The 17,674-nt window shown below is 36.4% G+C and overlaps 1 protein-coding gene across 1 annotated transcript in view; it reads right to left on the bottom strand.

The window, feature by feature from the left end:
- Window positions 1-646: 646 nt before the first annotated feature.
- LOC114669493 (butyrophilin subfamily 2 member A2-like) overlaps window positions 647-17,674 on the bottom strand; it is a 72,024-nt gene continuing 54,996 nt past the window's right edge. The window contains exons 7-10 of the mRNA XM_028825722.2: window positions 15,782-15,820; window positions 11,742-11,768; window positions 11,632-11,658; window positions 647-7,462 (exon numbers count right to left, since the gene is read on the bottom strand). Coding sequence (XP_028681555.1) covers window positions 6,879-7,462; window positions 11,632-11,658; window positions 11,742-11,768; window positions 15,782-15,820 — 677 coding nt within the window. The 3' untranslated portion in view covers window positions 647-6,878. The remainder of the gene's footprint in view (window positions 7,463-11,631; window positions 11,659-11,741; window positions 11,769-15,781; window positions 15,821-17,674) is intronic.

The following is a 17,674-nucleotide window of genomic DNA, read 5'->3' as shown; positions in this document are numbered from 1 at the left end:
CCTGCTGATGGGTTAAGGACCTTCTATGGCCCTGTCCAGTAACTGCCTGACTCCTGGAATCTCCTCCATGCTCTTGAGACTGTGCTGGGAGACTCAACAAACCTTCTGGCAATGGCACGTATTAATGTGCCATCCTGGAGAAGTTGGATTTCCTGTGCAACCTGTGTAGGGTCCAGGTATCACCTCATGATACCAGTAGTGACAGTAGCCAAAAGGAAAACTAGTGAAAAAACATGCCAAAAAGATGAGGAGGGAAAATTGTTAAACAATTCCTGTTTTGGGGGTCATCTTATTGTTGCCACTCTAGTGCACCTGTTGTTAATTTCATTAACAGCAAAGCAGCTGAAACTGATTAACAACCACCTCTACTACTTAACTGACCAGATCAATAGCCCAGAAGTTTCATTGACTTGAAGATATACTCTGATTAAAAAGTGTTCCTTTAATCTTTTTGAGCAGTATATATTTAACTCAATTCCATATAAAAAGACAAGCGATGCATGGAATGATCAACCACTTAACCATTACTCTTCATTAAAAAGACAGTAAAAGTCAGTGTCTCTACTTAAGAAATCACTAGATCACCAGTTTCTTCAGTGTCATGTAGATAGATAGATAGATAGATAGATAGATAGATAGATAGGCAACTTAGTGGGTGTGTTCCAAACCTGATATGAGATCTCTCACAATATATTTTACATACAGCTTTGTACTGTGAAGTCTGTGCTGTGATGAGATATTCTTTATAAATATCATCCAGCTTCTGACTAGGTATTTTATATGTATTAGTGGCTTTTGTATTATTTTGACTATTAGGAAAAGCTGGGTACATAATGAATGACAAGTATGAACTCTTCTATATTATGTAGGTAACTGGGAAATGAGTTACAGAGAGATACTCAGGCTTCAGATATGATTTTCCTAACATAAAAAGATTTCAGTGCTTTTTCATACTCTCTAATTAAATAACGTTTACAATAATGACTGTGATACTCATTTCAGTCTTAATCAATGCAGCCTTCTGATTGCAATTATTTGTTAATAAATTTACATGAGGATGAACTTTTTCCCTTGTGCTTTGTCCCTTTAAATTAAGCAAAATTTGTGGCGGCACTTCTTCAATTGAGAGAGGGTGGGACATTAATTTCTATCGCACTGCTATTAATGAGTGATCAGATGGCCAGCTGAGCAAACCGAGGAGTAATGCAAAGCCAAAACAAGATTAGCTGCAGATTAGTTAAACTTGGTATTAATCTGAGACAGCATTTAGGCCTCAGGATGATCTCCTCTTAGTACTGTGCTACATATTCTATAGTCTTGATCTGCTGCTAGTACTATACTATCTGAGGTAAACTGCCACTGAACCTTTGTGTCATTATAAAATTAAATACACTTACATAAAATAAGCATTCATTGAGAAAAAAGGCATTAAGAAATAGAATTTCATGTTTTGCGTTTTACTAAATTGACCTATAACAGAAGCAATATTTAAATTCCATATTACTAGTGACAAAACATGTGTGAGGTATCCAAAGAAATAAGGTACACACAGATTTACTTACCAATAACAGTGTAGGTGTCATATAAAAAGATGCAAAATATAAAGAACACCAAAAATGATATGTCCATTGAATTGATTCTGTACATTCACTGCTTGGCAATCTGATGTGTTTGTAGCACAAAGATAAAACAAAGTTAACAGTTACAACAATTAATAAGACACTAAAAAACATTTCCAAACAAAATAAAGTTGCTATACTGTACTGAAAACCAAACAAAATAAAGCTGTTTAACAAAACTGAATTCAAAACAAAAACTAAAGAAAACATAAAAAATAAATAAATACATACAAACATAAAATAAATAAACGATGATTTTGGATTTAGAATAAAGAATGATATTCAGAGTTTTGGTCTTAAAAATCAGGTTTGTGCTTCCTGGTGCCATAATGTTTTATAGCATAAAAAAGAATATCATCAAATAACAATGCAGTAACATCACATATGCCATATAACAGCAACACAAGATATCAGGTACACAAAATGGCAATAAATAACATGGGAGTGGAAAAAATAACAGTAAAATACATTCCAAGCAACAAAATCATGCCTCATTTATAAAGGAGGAAACTTACAGTTCGAATGTTGCACTTGAGTATATCACACTGCATTTTCAAGAAGAATTTGTCATCTTGGGGCTAGTTGTCATGCTTATGATGTGCTATAGGACCAACCCCCTCCCAACCCCTAAACCACAGACTTAAAGAGGGCTGGGCAACACTGCTGTGATTCTTTAAATTGGTAACTAGTTTGTATATTTTACTGAATTTCATATTTTATTGAATTTCCAAGTTTCCCATTTCTAAAATTCTTAGATTATGGGAGTTCCTGGTCCTGGGGGTGTTCAGTGGTTGCAAATTTTACTAACAAACAATCTTTAAAAATAAAAGGTATTTCCTATGAAAGTGAAAGTTTGCTTAAATTGGCTGATTTTTGTTCTGTGTATGTATTATGAATGTGGATATATCATGAAATATATGATAAAAACATGGTAATTATTTCATCTTCAATTATGTACACAAAGATTTCTGTATAACCTTTTGTCTCAAAAATGCCTTATAAAAAGTAGGTAACTAACCTATAAATCTATCCATGATCAAAATTTCAGCATACAGCAAATCCTCTGCAGGTAATTAACAATTGCAACAGTTCTGTGAAGTTAGTCCAATTTTTAACACTATTTAAACTGAGTTAATATTTAAAATTCTATTAATAAACTTTCCTATATATGACATATTTTATCCAACCTTTCTAGGAAAAAAAACATTTACACAGACATTTTAACCCTAAAATGATATTAAAAGGCATCTCATTAGAACACTGGTTGCTGGCCTAGAGAAACGGTCATTAATTTCCTGCAGGTTATTGTAGTTTCACTCAAAGGCCTGACTGTACACACATTGCATAATAGAAAACTTTTGTGACAATGTCAATTTTGAAAGCACAAAAAAATATGACTATATATGGTTGAAAAGTGTTCCTCAAAAACAGGTGCAGCACCAGGGTGGGCCTGTGCCCATTTGGCGGAGTGGTGGCTCTGAGGCTAGGGATCTGCACTGGCAATTGGAATGTTGCCGGTTCGAATCACGTAAAATGCCAAAATGGACTCTGCTCTGTTGGGCCCTTGAGCAAGGCCCTTAACCTGCAATTGCTAAGCGCTTTGAGTAGTGAGAAAAGCACTATATAAATGCAAAGAATTATTATTATTCCACTTTTTGTAACTGGCCAACCCTGTTTTATAGTTTAGCTTTTTAATTTTTTTCTTTTAAAACAAACAAAAAAATATCCATCAATTAAAATATCAAATAATTATAAACTGCCAGTGTTACTTTATCACTATTAAAGTTGATTTATTTAATTCTTTGCGATAGGTTTAGCAAAAGTTTTTGTTATCTGCATCTCAGATAAAGATAAGGCAAAGTGGATGGCTATTTAAACCCACTGCTGCAATTACCAACAGGTGACAGACCCAAAAAAATGGGAAAGGTTGCCCTAGTAACTGGAGCAAGTTGCGGTGCAAGCAAGGCACATGAGTGAGCTACCAGAAGAAATTAAATGAAAAAAATATAACAGTAACTGAATTTACTAGTGGTGTGGGTAGGTCCTGTAGCACTTTGAGCCTACATTATTTGTATGAAAATGTGCTATATAAATAAATGTTGTTGTTGTTCGAGGGAAACGTAAACAAGGTAAGATATTCATGAGCGATGCCGCAACAAACAACCCTTTAAGGCTTTATTAGTGAGAAGAAACTAACAGAACTGCAAAACCTCCTACAGCCTGAGGTCTGCACTGAAAATTTTGGTGATGCACCCCCAGTGGCAAGTGAAAATCCCACTGCTAACTGTGGTTGATAGGTGTGGGGCCAGCACAACTACTGAATATGCTGAATAATCTACAAACACTTAATTGTCAAATGACAATGACCTGGCAAAGGTAACGGATTTGTCTGATATTAATAAATCATCAACTCTATCGGTAATAAAGTTTCTATCTTCTGTTAAGGCTGGTAAGACACACAGCTTTGTGACTCATTGTAGAAATATGCGGTTGGAATACAGGATATGGAAGGATGCCATCTGAGCATTTTGGGGATAATTTAATTGATAACAGATTCTCTTTTAGATTCCGCAACTTGAAACGCACAAACCAGGCATACAACTTGGTCATTTGCATCATGTGATAGGCTGGTATCTTGAAGCTATCATCAAAGGGTAGGCAGGCAGCTTATTTTCACCATTTGTAACTGGATTTAAATTAGTGTAAGCAAGACTCATTCAAACTTGAAGTGTAAAAAAAAAACAAAACAAACAAAACAGCACAACAAAAAACTGATGACGTTGCTCACGTTGGTATAACTGGAATTCTAAAATGTTTTTTTTAACAAACTATGGGGTTCTGCCCTCTGCTCGCCCACCCCGGGGTTTGGTTTACTGGATATAGAATTTAAAGATATTGTTATTTTTATGGGAATTGTTACATAGGCATTATTTTCACTTTTACTTTAAAACTTTTGTAAAAACAATATTTATCCTTTATTTCTTGCCCCGGGCATGGTTAAATCTCTTTCTTGCGGGACATATAACGCTGCTCGCGTTGTGAAGGGGGGGTTTTGAACACAGGCTAAGGAGATGCGGTTGGATCATTCGCTGCTTGTCACGCTTGCGTTGATCATTTAAAAGCCTGTATAGCTGCTGTCCTTTTGCCACTTTGCGTCTCTGCCACTCACATTGTGAAGGGGGGGAGCTGAATGGATGCTAAGGAGAAGCAGACGGATCAGCTACTGGCTTTGTGCTGCTGCTGCCGAGGTGTGTATTCTGCTTGTTGCGCTGCATGTCGATCATTTAAAAGCCTGTACAGCAACAGTCCTTCTGTCTCACTGCCTTGTCTCACATGACATTAAAGTGTCTCTCGCGGGATGTCAAAGTGTCTTCCGAGAAGATTACATCTCGTCTCCCTGCCAAGATTTTTTTTTAAAATAAAGAGATGTATATTTAACAATAATAAAAATAATGTTAGGTCCATTTATGACAAATTTCAGCCCACTCATTTATGCAATCCTGCCACTGCTACTGCCCAAAAGTGCAAGCTGGTATATTGTTAACCTCGAAAATGGTGTGGCTACTTCTCTAGCAAGAGATCCACAAGACAAGCACCATTAATCACACTCAACACTCAACATTAACAGTTGCTAGGCTTTCACTAGCAACCAGGTAGGGGCAATTGGCAACAATTCCCGTTAGTGATGTAGTTGATCTTTGGCAGTAGATTGGAAATGGCTGGATTTTGCCCATTATGCAAAACTGGTAGACTGGTGTACCACTTGGCAATTGATGTTTGGTTTTATGATTAAAATAAAATGTAAAATGTAAAGTGTGCAAAGGTTGAAATCAGAATGTTTAAAGTTTCCTTTAGCTCTATAATAATATTCCTGTCATGTAATTAGAGCACAAATCCAGCTGAGAGACTAATGTGAAGGTCTGAAAAATACCACTGAACTAGTGCCAACTATAAAATGTCTGCTGTGGAAGTCCATTAACACTGTTCTTAACCAAACCCTGGCAACTACTTTTAAAAAAAAGCCCTGTGCCCATGAAGAAATGCTACTGTGAAGAGTCACTACTGTTTCTATTGTTTTTCATGGCTTGTTGTAGTTCCAGGTCGTTAGAAATGGATTTGTAGCCATTTTTAAGCACACAGACACAATCTTAACAAGTTTGTTAACTGATCACTTTAGGAATTTCCTCTGAACATAGTGTTATGTGTTTGACTCTCTGTGCAGGCAACTTGATTCAAATGGTAAAGGACAAAAAAACTGAAGTTTATATTGAAGAGCCTGGCTGTGTTTAAGGAGTTTACTATAATTATCCCTTTTAATGACATGACTTTATTAGGATGCATGTTTTTTTTTACATTGTTTGAAAACTTTATTAATTAGATAAATTAAATAAATTAAAAATACAGCTATATGACTTTTATCTAATATTAAATTTAGTTGAGGACCTGAAAATATCCAGAGGGTCATTAAGTTTAAAGAACAGGAAATGAGGAAGAGGACATACACTTTTTTACATCACTGTATGATACATCTGTAATTAGAAATCTACTTGCTGTTTTATATGAAACCAGATCAATTTAACCTTCTTAGTGTTACAGCCTTGCATTTTTTGGCTTGAAAAATGTAATTTTTATTAAATCTCATCTTTTACTGTAGAATGTGCAAAGTCAGAAGTATAGAAATTATAATAGTGATACAAATAATAATAATGATGAATAATAATTATAATTAATATGAATAGCACACGACACATGTGCGAGTGACACGAGTGTCACTTTCGGATTCACCATATTCAGTTTCGGTTTCACCGACCTTTCATTTTCACTGCCTGAAGACAGATTCACTTTGTGATCACTGCTGATGAGTGGCGTTTCTTACAAGACGCCATTATGAGGCTACGAGAAGACGCCTTTACACTGTTGCCTGGGTAACGCTTGGGCCTGACACTTGTGCAAGACATGCCTATACCATTGCGCGAGTTACACTTGGCACTAATGCTATTGGCAATTTTACAGCTCAAATAATCCTCAGGTCTAATGGTTACGTACGACACATCTATACCGTTGCCTGAGTGTCACTCGGGACTAACGTTTTTAGCACTGCTTTTACAGCCAGAGTGATGCTCGGGTCTAACACTATAGTGGTTAAGCTGCAAATATACCATATCCTGGGCTTTCATTTAACAGCAAAAGGATCTATAAAGAAATCTTTTATGTACATAGAAAAAAATATAATACAGTAACTCATTCCCTTTCCCCACATTAGGATTGATCAGTCTGTATTGCCTCTCTAATCGGGGCAACTTCTGCTTGAAGTTCACTACTTACTGCAAGAATGGTAAGGTCTGATCTCCAGTCCCACAGGTAGAAAAGTGGGAACAGTTTCTCTTCTGTATCAAAATCCATACCCACATAAGTATAGATGTGGGATCTGATTGCAGCATTATAAAAAGAAACTTGTCGTTCTTCATAATCCAAATAAACACCAACTATCTTTGGCACCACATTCACAAACAGCTCTGTTCGTTCTTCTGTCAGTGCTTTAACTAAATTGTTTTCATGCCACAGGACCCAGTAACCTAAGGATGGAGTCATTTTCAGATTACCCTTTCTTTCTGCAGATGCTTTAACGACTCCCAAAGCCCAGCCTCTGTTCTCACCCATATCCACCTGCCAGTAACATTGACCTGAAATGAAGCCTTCTGATGCAACAGCACAACGCCGCTCATTAAATCTTTCGCTATTGTCAGGAACTTCTCTCCATTCTTCCCCACGTCTCATTCTTTTACAATCCTCTGATATGATGAATTTAGGATGAGCTGTGTCAGGATCCAAAATGATATCCACTAAAAACGAAAGAGGAAGGGACAAAGAGGATATATGCAAGAGTTAACACTTAAATAAAATGATGATTAGACTATATGAGGGCATGTCAAAGTGTCCATTGGCAATTCAGTTTGCCAAAGCCAAGTTCAAAGTACATTTTTTTATGATAAAATTTTTATTAAAACAAACAAATGTTAAGAGCTTAAACAAACATAACTAAGTTTAGATTCTACAGATAAAAAGGTAGCATGCCTAAAAAAAGAAGATAAGTTGTCCATTAGGGCTTTTTTTTTTTTTTTTTGCTACTCAGTTACTAGCTGGCTGTCTTTAGCAATTGTCAGAGGTAAGGGAAGTTTATAAGAGAAGAAATGGAACGTAACATATCCCTCTGTGCTGATAGAATTGTTAATACTGATCCAAACTTCATCACTGTCAATTATATTAAATGTGGATCTCCTGGGTAAAAGTTAATTTGAATAAGAGCATACTTTTAACAGTCAACTCACAAACATGCCGCGTTAACACTAGAATCCCTGAAGGCTACAAAAAAAGTTGTAATCCCGGGTCCCCTTAAATTCTTATCATACCTCTACATCAGCGTCTTTTGTTCTGCAAATCTGTCAATCAACACAAGCAGCAAGCTATCCTATCTCCCCCACCGACACAGCTGAACTTCTCCTAGCTTATGTCTCTTTATCTGGGTGTGGGGTGCCTGGAGTTGTACAGGGTAAATAATATATCATTATTTGGAATACATTCATTTCATATGTATTCCGTGTCTACAATGATCTGGGTAAAAGTAGTATAACAGGAAATGTGTGGCAAACAAATGCTGAACACAAACCTAAAATAGAAACTTTTTCCATATTATAGTAATAATGACATGAAGTGTATAATGTGTGAAGACTTTAGTCCAAATATCATATAAACATGAGCACTTTTATTCAAGAATATAATCAAAGAAAAAAAATCATTCACTTTTCATTTTGCTGTCAAATGCAAAAGCTCAAATGTCAATCGACAGAAAGTTGATAAGTCTTCTTGGGTGGTGCAGAGGCAAGCACTGCTGTCTTATGAGCAAAAGGTTGTGGGTTTGAGTCCGGGTGCTCCTTATTTTGTGTAGTGAGCTGCTATTATTATTACTATAATAAAAACATACATTTGATTTGAGTCTGTAACACTGGGTGTAAATTTTGGCTACTTGTAAAAGTTAGCGCTTTTTTATTATTCAGTTTTATTCTGTCAGTGACGTTCACATGGTACAACGAACTTGCTTCTCCCTCTCTGAGTTGATGGCGTTTATCTCCATTCTTTTCACAAGAGCAGTGATGACCACAGTTGGTGCTGTGGTTGATGTCTGCTCAGAACTATTTGTTGTAAAAAAGGAGCCTGTCTGCATTCTTAGTACCATGCACCATAACGCGGAGTACATGCAAGATATAAAAAAAAAACCATGTTCAATTGGCATAGCGTTTTCAAATATTGACGTTTTCATGAGCAAATGTATGTGTGCATGCATCAGTATGTATAAAGTATGTCATAATTCAGCCTGAAATAGTGCATCACTTTCAAGATTAAAGTTGTCCAAAACTTACAAGGCCCAGTCCATAACATGTGAATGATAACATAAAGTAATGGTCTTGGTAGTTGATATGTTTTGTGATTTTCCTACATTACAACTAGTCTTGGTGAGCAAAGTGGGAATATTTCTTTATTTATCTCATAGTTTCAAACTCACAATCATTAGTAATACTTTAATGACATTATTTGAAGTAACTGTATGGGATAAAATCATGCAACTACAAATTCAGCATGATTTCCCATCCTGCATTGCCTGTGGGTCAATTTATTTTGACCATCCTTATCTTAATCGGAAAGAGACATCTTACATTACCTAAAAACTAGAAAAAAAATTCACATGCGAGAAACAGGGAACAGCTTATTTAGAATTTGCCGAGAATGTATTAATGTGGCTAAAAAAAGCCTGTTGGGCCTCTGAATCTGTTTAATGTTTGATGGTTCAATATACATGAGAAACTATTTTATAATGGGTCTTTTGTTCATATAGTTGGGGTAGGGGTGGCTTTAGGTCTTGATTATAATCTAAATGCATTGTCCAACATGCCTTTCAGAAATTTTATATTTAATTGGATTTTGTTTCACATATTGTAATGTGAGAGGGAGGTAATTAAATCTTGGGGACAGAACATAAATTTAGGAGAACCACCAAGGACCACCAGCTGCCAATCAACCAGAAATCATACTACTGCTTCCTGATGCTAGAACTGGCTGACCCATTAATCCAGGTTATAGAGACAATTGCCCACATTTATCAACCACCTTAGAATCATTCCAAGGAATTGTACTAAAAGTCTGACTTGGTAAAAATTTGTCCTATGCCAGAGTAGAACATGAGCGATATCTATGAAGCATCCTATACCTACTCCCAGTAAGGAGGTGGAGTTCACACTTCAGAATAATGGAAGTCAAGATTTTACAACACTCCAAGCTGCACTGTAGTAGTAAGCACATTGCCTTGAAGATAGGTGGGGCTGGAAGAGTGACTGACAGAAAACTGGCGAACAGTATACTGAGCTCTGCATTCCACGAACACCTGGAATATTTGCATTACACTTTATAAGCCTGGAAAGTTTCACGAAGGCAAGTGGAGACTCCAAGGACCTTGGAAAAATAGAAGATAAGGAGGGCATTACAGACAGAGACACAGCATATGAGCCTGAAATATGATAAGGAACACTGGAAGAGTAAATGCAACATCACTAATTTCAGTAAATGTTACTTAACAAGGTGTTTCCCGTGGCCATAACAACAGGAAAGTGATTCTTCTCAAAGTATGACTGTGGATCATTCATTGTTAAATAAATACTCCCATTATTGAGCTTAACTGTCATTTGGTGTGTGCTTCAGTTTTTCTGTTTCGGTGGTCATTACAATACAGTTCGCATCCATGAGAAGCTGTGTGTTGATAGTGTGATAGGGCTTGCAATTCACATATGCATGCTCATTCATTATGCAACATTATCCTGAAAAATTTGTTCATATTTGGTTGAATTCATCCGACCCCCGACTTTAACAAGGGGCCCAGTCCCTGAACTAGCCACACAGCATGATGGAACCTCAACCAATTTTGACAGTAGGTAGCAGGTGTTTTTCTTGGAATGTGGTGTTTTTCTTCCACCATACAAAGCGCTTTTTGTTATGACCAAATAACTCAATTTTTGTCTCATCAGTCCAAAGCACTTTGTTTCAAATGAATCTGGCTTGTCTAAATGAGAATGTGCAAATTGCGCTGAATTGTAGAACGATGTACAGATACACCATCTGCAGTAAGATGGTGTAAGGAGGTGATCTGTGGGTTGTCTGTAACCATTCTCACAATCCTGCGCATATGCCGCTCCTATATTTTTCTTGGCCTACCAGACCTGGGTTTAACAGCAACTGTGCCTGTGGCCTTCCATTTCCTGATTACATTCCTTATAGTTGAAACTGACAGTTTAATCCTCTGAGATAGCTTTTTGTAGCCTTCCCCTAAACCATGATGCTGAACAATCTTTGTTTTCAGATCTTTTGAGAGTTGCTTTGAGGATCCCATGCTGTCACTCTTCAGAGGAGACTCAAAGGGAAGCACAACTTGCAATTGACCACCTTAAATACCTTTTCACATGATTGGACACACCAGTCTATGAAGTTCAAGGCTTAACGAGCTAATCCAACCAATTTGGTGTTGCAAGTAATCAGTATCGAGCAGTTACATGCATTCAAATCAGCAAAATTACAAGGGTACCCAAATTTTTGCACAACCAGTTTTTCACATTTTATTTAATTTCATACAACTAAATACTGCTTCACTAAAAATCTTTGATCGGAAAACACCCCATTACTCAGATGTTCCTAGGAAATGAAAGACATACCACTGTTATATTTCTGTTGAAATTAGAGTAAATTATTATGCAGGCTGAGAGGGGTTCCCAAACTTTTCATATGACTGTATCTAGTGAATAGGGATTTAAGGAGCAAGACCGAATGTGCAAGACTGCTTACATTTCTTATAAAAGGAAACCAAATAGAAAAGTAGTAGGTAATAGTTTTAGGTCTAATATTGGAATATAAAAGTTAAAAATGCAATTTCAACAAATGTTTAGAAAAGTAAAGTCAATCATATACACACCTGCAAATCTGCTGATCCATTTCCACTCTAAAATATAAAACAGAAAATTTTTTTTGAAGTTGAGGACTCAGTAACACTCGAATAAAAAAAAAAAAAAGGAGTGAGCATACCTGATTTGCGGACAGATCTCACTTCATCTAAAAAATTAAGGAAAAAAACATATTTTACTAACAAACAATCTAAATTTAGTCATCTGTTTCTATCTAGGCATTATCTAGGCGTAAGGTCTATCTATCTCAAATGGAACCTTCTAAGAAGCAGTTAAATTCTGATTAGAGTACATGGAGAGAACACAACATTTACATAGGAAAACGTAGGGTGAAATGACACCTTTTATTGGCTAACTAAATAGATTACAAATGCAAGCTTTCGAGGCAGCTAAGGCCCCTTCATCAGGCAAGGTGTAACAAAGAAACAGTGCAAGTAATCTAGCAAAAAATAAGACAAAGGTACATTAGGACTTTATAAAGTGCAACTTTTTGTTTTTTAACATATGACCAAGACACTAATTACAGCAGAAGTTCTGTTCAAGAAATTTAATGCATTAATTTAAGACTAGGGGGCTCTGCCCCCACTTGCTTAACTCGCCAACCCCTGTGCGGGGCCTACGTGTTAATCATTTTCCGGATCTGCCGCTTGCAATGAATCGTGTTATGCTTTTGGATAAACACGAATATCAACTCTGTCTTAGATATCTCTGTCTTTCAAAACTATTATTGTTGACAATTCATCACATGTTGGTTTATTATATATGTGAGCGTGAACTTTTGGATTCATATAGAAATTCAAGAAAACTTCTTTATCCGTGTTTTTCAGATAAATTTCGTGTAAAGTGCGATACTTTTGGACATATGGATTTGTATCCATTATTGGCTGTAGAATTTCTAATATGTCTGTTCATTTAACTCTTTTGATTCTATGTTGCATCGCTTCTCCATGATCATAACTATAAACCTGACTGAATTGTGGTTTCTTTGAAATTAAACTTATAGTAGCTTTAATTGGTGTGAGACCACTGATTCTCATAGCGTATGGTTCTGAATCATGTAAATCTACGTTTTGAGCTTTGAATGATGCGAGCAGATTATTGTAGATTCAGATATTTGCCTGTAGTGTTTGTGGATTTCACTTTCACCAAATAACAAATCTTTTATTTCTTGTGGATACGCCATTGGGAAGAAACAAACATGAATTAGATTATCTACAAGTCTCCTACTTAAAATGTAAAGCCGAATAATATCTACATACTTCTGTCATATCACCTATGTCCATATATTCAATCTCTTTTCGCTGTTCCGTTATTTCAACGATTAATAATTTCCACTTGTTTGCGGTAATGCGATCTTTACTATCAGTTTTTTGAGCCTTTTGAATTTTAGTACTTTCATTATCTCTAACCTGCTCTGCATGTGTATCGAGCCTCTTTATGACGTTCTACTTTGTCTTCTACTCTGTCTTTTATTTCCATCCCCGGGGATGGTTAAATCTCTTGGCACAAAATCATGTCTCGCGGGACTTGAAATTATCTTTCTCAAAAAGTCTTGTCTCGTCCCAGGGTTTTTTTTTTATATAATAGAGAGAAATTCAGTTCAAAAAATTTAATTAATTTAATTATATTTATCTTCTTTCACAATAATCTTTTCCCCTATTGGGGATGGATTCCACTTGAAATGCCATGTCAAGTACATTTTTCATGGCACATGGTTGGTTTGTTTTGATTAACTTTAATATTTATGTGAGAACTCACACAAGTGAATAGCAAATGTATCCTTACCTTGAGAAAAACAGTACCAGGAATATGTGATAACTTGATTATTTTCAGCTGCTTTTTTGGTCTAAAACATGCATCAGAAACACAGAAGGCATGTTTTCTTACTTTGAGACTATTGCAGCTTCATACAGTAGATAAGTTTTAGGTATTAATTTTCCAGCGTTGCCACTAACACCATTAGTGTCCATTATAAGGCGCTAGTGTGGGCAAGACATATTTTAAAATTTATAGGAAGTATTTAACTTTAGAACACAAGTCCATGTGACAAATGCATATATACCATGTTTGTAAATATGTGGATGGCTGGCTAGTTGCTAGGCATATCAGATATGAAGGGTTTTTCATCTTGAAAAATACTGAACTTATCCTTTAAACAATGAAATTCAGCTCTGCTTATTTCACTTGTTACCTACAGTACCTGTTGTGGATGAAGGCTTCAACTATACACTGTAACTCTGGACAAGCAACTTCTTTAATTTAACAATGAAGAAAGGTATCTGTGCTAGAAAGCAAGTAACAGGGGTAGGGTTGGACGATATGGAAAAAAACCTCATCACAATAAATTTTTTCATATCAGTCAAAATTGATATATATCATGATATAAATCAAATCACTGTTTCTGTCAAAGTTTAAGGTTCCTTTTTACTCCTAAGTGAAATGTGAAGATATAAGGGTAATTGTGGTTTGCATATTATTTATTTTCTGTCAGAAGTTGAACATGACAAATGTACTGTAGAACATTAAATGACTGTATTTCAAATAAATAAAGTAGGTATGTATAATAAACTAAAATCTTACTTCTGACCAGTCAAAAATTTCAAGTGTTACAGGAGACCACAAACATAATGCACAACTAAATTCTTTGGTCAACTCCAAATAAATAAAATAGGTAACACAAAATAAAAAAGTCTCAATTCTGATCAGTTAAAAGCTTTCAAGTTTTACTGGAGAACACACTAAATTTGTTGGTCAACTCCAAATAAAAAAAATAAAATCTTAATTCTAAAATTACTATAAAATAAACTATTTTAAATGGTTAGGAAACAAACCCACAAATAAACAGACAAAAACATTCTGTATATATCCACAATACAAATTCAAGCAGCTTTCAAATGTAAATGAAGGACAACATATACAAAATTGACATATGAATTGTGGTCAGCTTATGCACCAAGGCAAAAAAAAAAAAGAAAAAAAAAAAAAAAAAAAGAAAGGCACAAGAAATCCACATTAGTGCAGAACTTGCTTGGGTCTGGGACTGCAAAGTCTTGCCCTGTGTGTGCTCTAAAGAATGGCACTGCTTCAGGTGGTACAAAAGATTAGTGGTATTACCTGTCTTTCTGAGAATATGCTTTCGGCACAATTTACAGTGCACACTACTCTGCTTCTTGTTGGTCTTTAAATAGCCAAAATATCTCCACACTACTGAATTCTTTGGACCCTACTTTTCAACAATGCCCTCATTTTTTGTGCCTTGGGCTGTGTCCTTTGGGGTGTCTTCTTTGGTAACACTGATTTTTTTCTAGTTTTCATTAACATTTTCTGTAGTCATTTTCTCTTTTATCTTGCTCTCACTCCTGACATACTGTCATTTAACCTGACGTGGTTGTAACTCCAGCCACGATTGTTTCTGCGTGGTGCTATTCTCATTATCATTGGCTTTCCGTGTTATCTTTCAACATATGGATGGAATGAGTTCTATAGTCTTGTATCAACCATATTTCTATTGAGGAAAAATTATTTTGAGATAATTATCTTTATTGTTTTATTGCCCAGCCCTAATTTACTGATATTCTTAATTGATGTGATTAATTTTCTTCTGTCGTATCTTGCTACAATGCACAAGTATACAGTTGGTGAAATATTCAAATGGCATTACTGTGCAATGAGAAAAAGCCTACACAACAATAATGTTACAACTATCCTATAAATACATATGTAATTTTGCTTTTGAATTATTAAATTTAAAATACAAAAATCAAACTATTAAAATACTTTTCTTAAGCTAATATTCTTCAGTGAACAGATCCCATTGTTATTCATTGTATATGACTCTAAAACAGATGGTATTCCCATGGAGGCTGACAGCAGGATATAAATACCATTTTCACTTTGTGCCAGCACTACACTTGCCTTATTCTGTAAACAGCCTCAACTTCTTTTCAAGGCGTGATGCCATTAGCTCACAGGGTGACTGATGTAGATTTTAATTAATTGTATAAATGTCTATAGTTTCTTGACATTTGCATTATTAATACCTTTGCAAAAAATTTCTCAACAGTTTGAGCATATGAGTTCAGATAATAATATTCAAAGATGCATAGATATTACAAAAAATGTAAAATTAATTTTTAAAAGAAAATAATCAAGTTATCATACCCAGTTCCTTGGAGAGATGACAAGCAAGATAGAAATTGGCTAAAAGAGGAACAAGAATGGATATTTATTAAGGCTGGGAATCGACAAAAAAAACCAAAAACTAATTAATCACATAAATGTATGTAATTAATCATGATTAATCACATCTAACATTAAAACATGTAATTATAAAACTCATAAATAATTAAGTAAATACACACTGAATCACAAAACTAATGCAGAATCAACACACAAAGGAATTAAAAAAAATGTCATAGTTTAAATTTAAACAATGACTTTAAACCTGAACTTTTAACAAAATACTACTTGAGCAAGTACAACCTGAATTTGAATGCCTTCCTAAAAGGCAAGTCGAAAAGAAATCAATAAGAAAATGAGGCCAATACATTAACCCTCAGATTGGTATAGCATGTGAGACACAGATGTGTCAAAGTAAAAAAAAAAATGCTCAAAATGACAGCTGACTTTGAATTCATTGCTAAAGACCGATTTATTTAAAATAATATGGATCTCTTAAATGGGCATACATTAAAACATGTAGTGAAACTCCAAAAAAACAACTTGATGATTATACTCTTCACAAGTGTTTTTCAACTGGTGCACCATGGAAACAACAGTGTAGTGCCCCAGGGTCCAGACCTGAGAGAAGCACACTCCTCAGGTAGATGAGACCTGTCTGAGGTAGACGGGACTACCTGGAGAAGCCGACATAAAACCAGCTCGTTGGTCGATCTCTGTTTTGCAGACGCAGCACTTAGAAAGCACTTTAGCGGCCAGGAGATGTGTTGGGGGACCATCTGCATGGGTACATATTCGCCAATGACTGTCGTAGAGCTGAGGGTCAGTGGGCATATGAGTTGTCTCTGACCCCAGGTCAGTGGAGTGAGGCAGAGAGAGGACCGCCTGTATGAGTGGGCAAAGGGACAAAGCAGCTGGAAAATGTGTCCAAAGTGCTCACTGAGCGCTATGTCTGTGAACGGCAATCTCTGAGCTGCTTTTTTTGCTGTCCCCTATCCTGCCTCTTCGGACAATTTAGCACATCTAAGAGATTTAATGCTTTTTTGGTTGGTAGAATTGCGGTGTGCCTTTGTGATTTTTTTAGGTTACAAAAATTGCGCCACCATAGACAAAAGGTTGGAAAACACTGCTATACATACAGGTTTGCTCCTGGCATGTTAAAAAAGATCTATTTAGCTGCTATCTCTCTTAACTGGCACTGTGCATTACTTGGATGGTTATGTTCTTTGCATAAATTAGTCAAGATACTACAATCTGGAATAATAGGTAGGGATAATCATTACACTTCTATTTCTAGAATGTTGTCATTATATTAGGGCAGTCAGCACTGTAAGCTACCTGGCAGCTTGGTGAGTTAAATACAGAGGTACTACACCAGGGGTTTTGAATTAAATTTTAAAGAGATCTGATGAAAAACTTTTCTCTATCAAAGGTCCTAACTTCACATTTGTGCTATGATTCAAATCCCTATATATTGTCACGGGAGGCTAGGGGCCAGACCCAGCCGGGATGCCTGGAAGGACCGGGAGGTGGTTTATACATCCCCCGGGCCACGAGGGGGCAACCGCCCTGGATGTTGAAGGGACCATGGGGAAGGAGCAAGGAGGCTCAAACCCACTGGGGCCCGTGGCCACTGCCAGGGATGCGCCCCGTGGTTCGTGGAGCTCGGGAGATCGACACTTCCGCCACACCTGGGAAGGTGGAGGTAGGACCTTCTAGGGACACCCGGAGTGCTTCCGGGTGCAAGGGCAGCACTTCTGCCACACCAGGAAGTGCTGCCGGAAGAGTGTCATCAGGCACCTGGAGCACATTCGGGGGAGCTAGAGTCGGGAGCGGGAGCAGGACGAAGCATCCCGTGAGGAGAGGAAAGGCGGC

This window comes from Erpetoichthys calabaricus, chromosome 2, assembly GCF_900747795.2.
Source record: "Erpetoichthys calabaricus chromosome 2, fErpCal1.3, whole genome shotgun sequence".
Classification (NCBI taxonomy): Eukaryota; Metazoa; Chordata; class Cladistia; order Polypteriformes; family Polypteridae; genus Erpetoichthys; species Erpetoichthys calabaricus.
The sequence above is the reverse complement of the archived record's forward strand: the minus strand, read 5'-3'. Positions and strand labels throughout refer to the sequence as shown.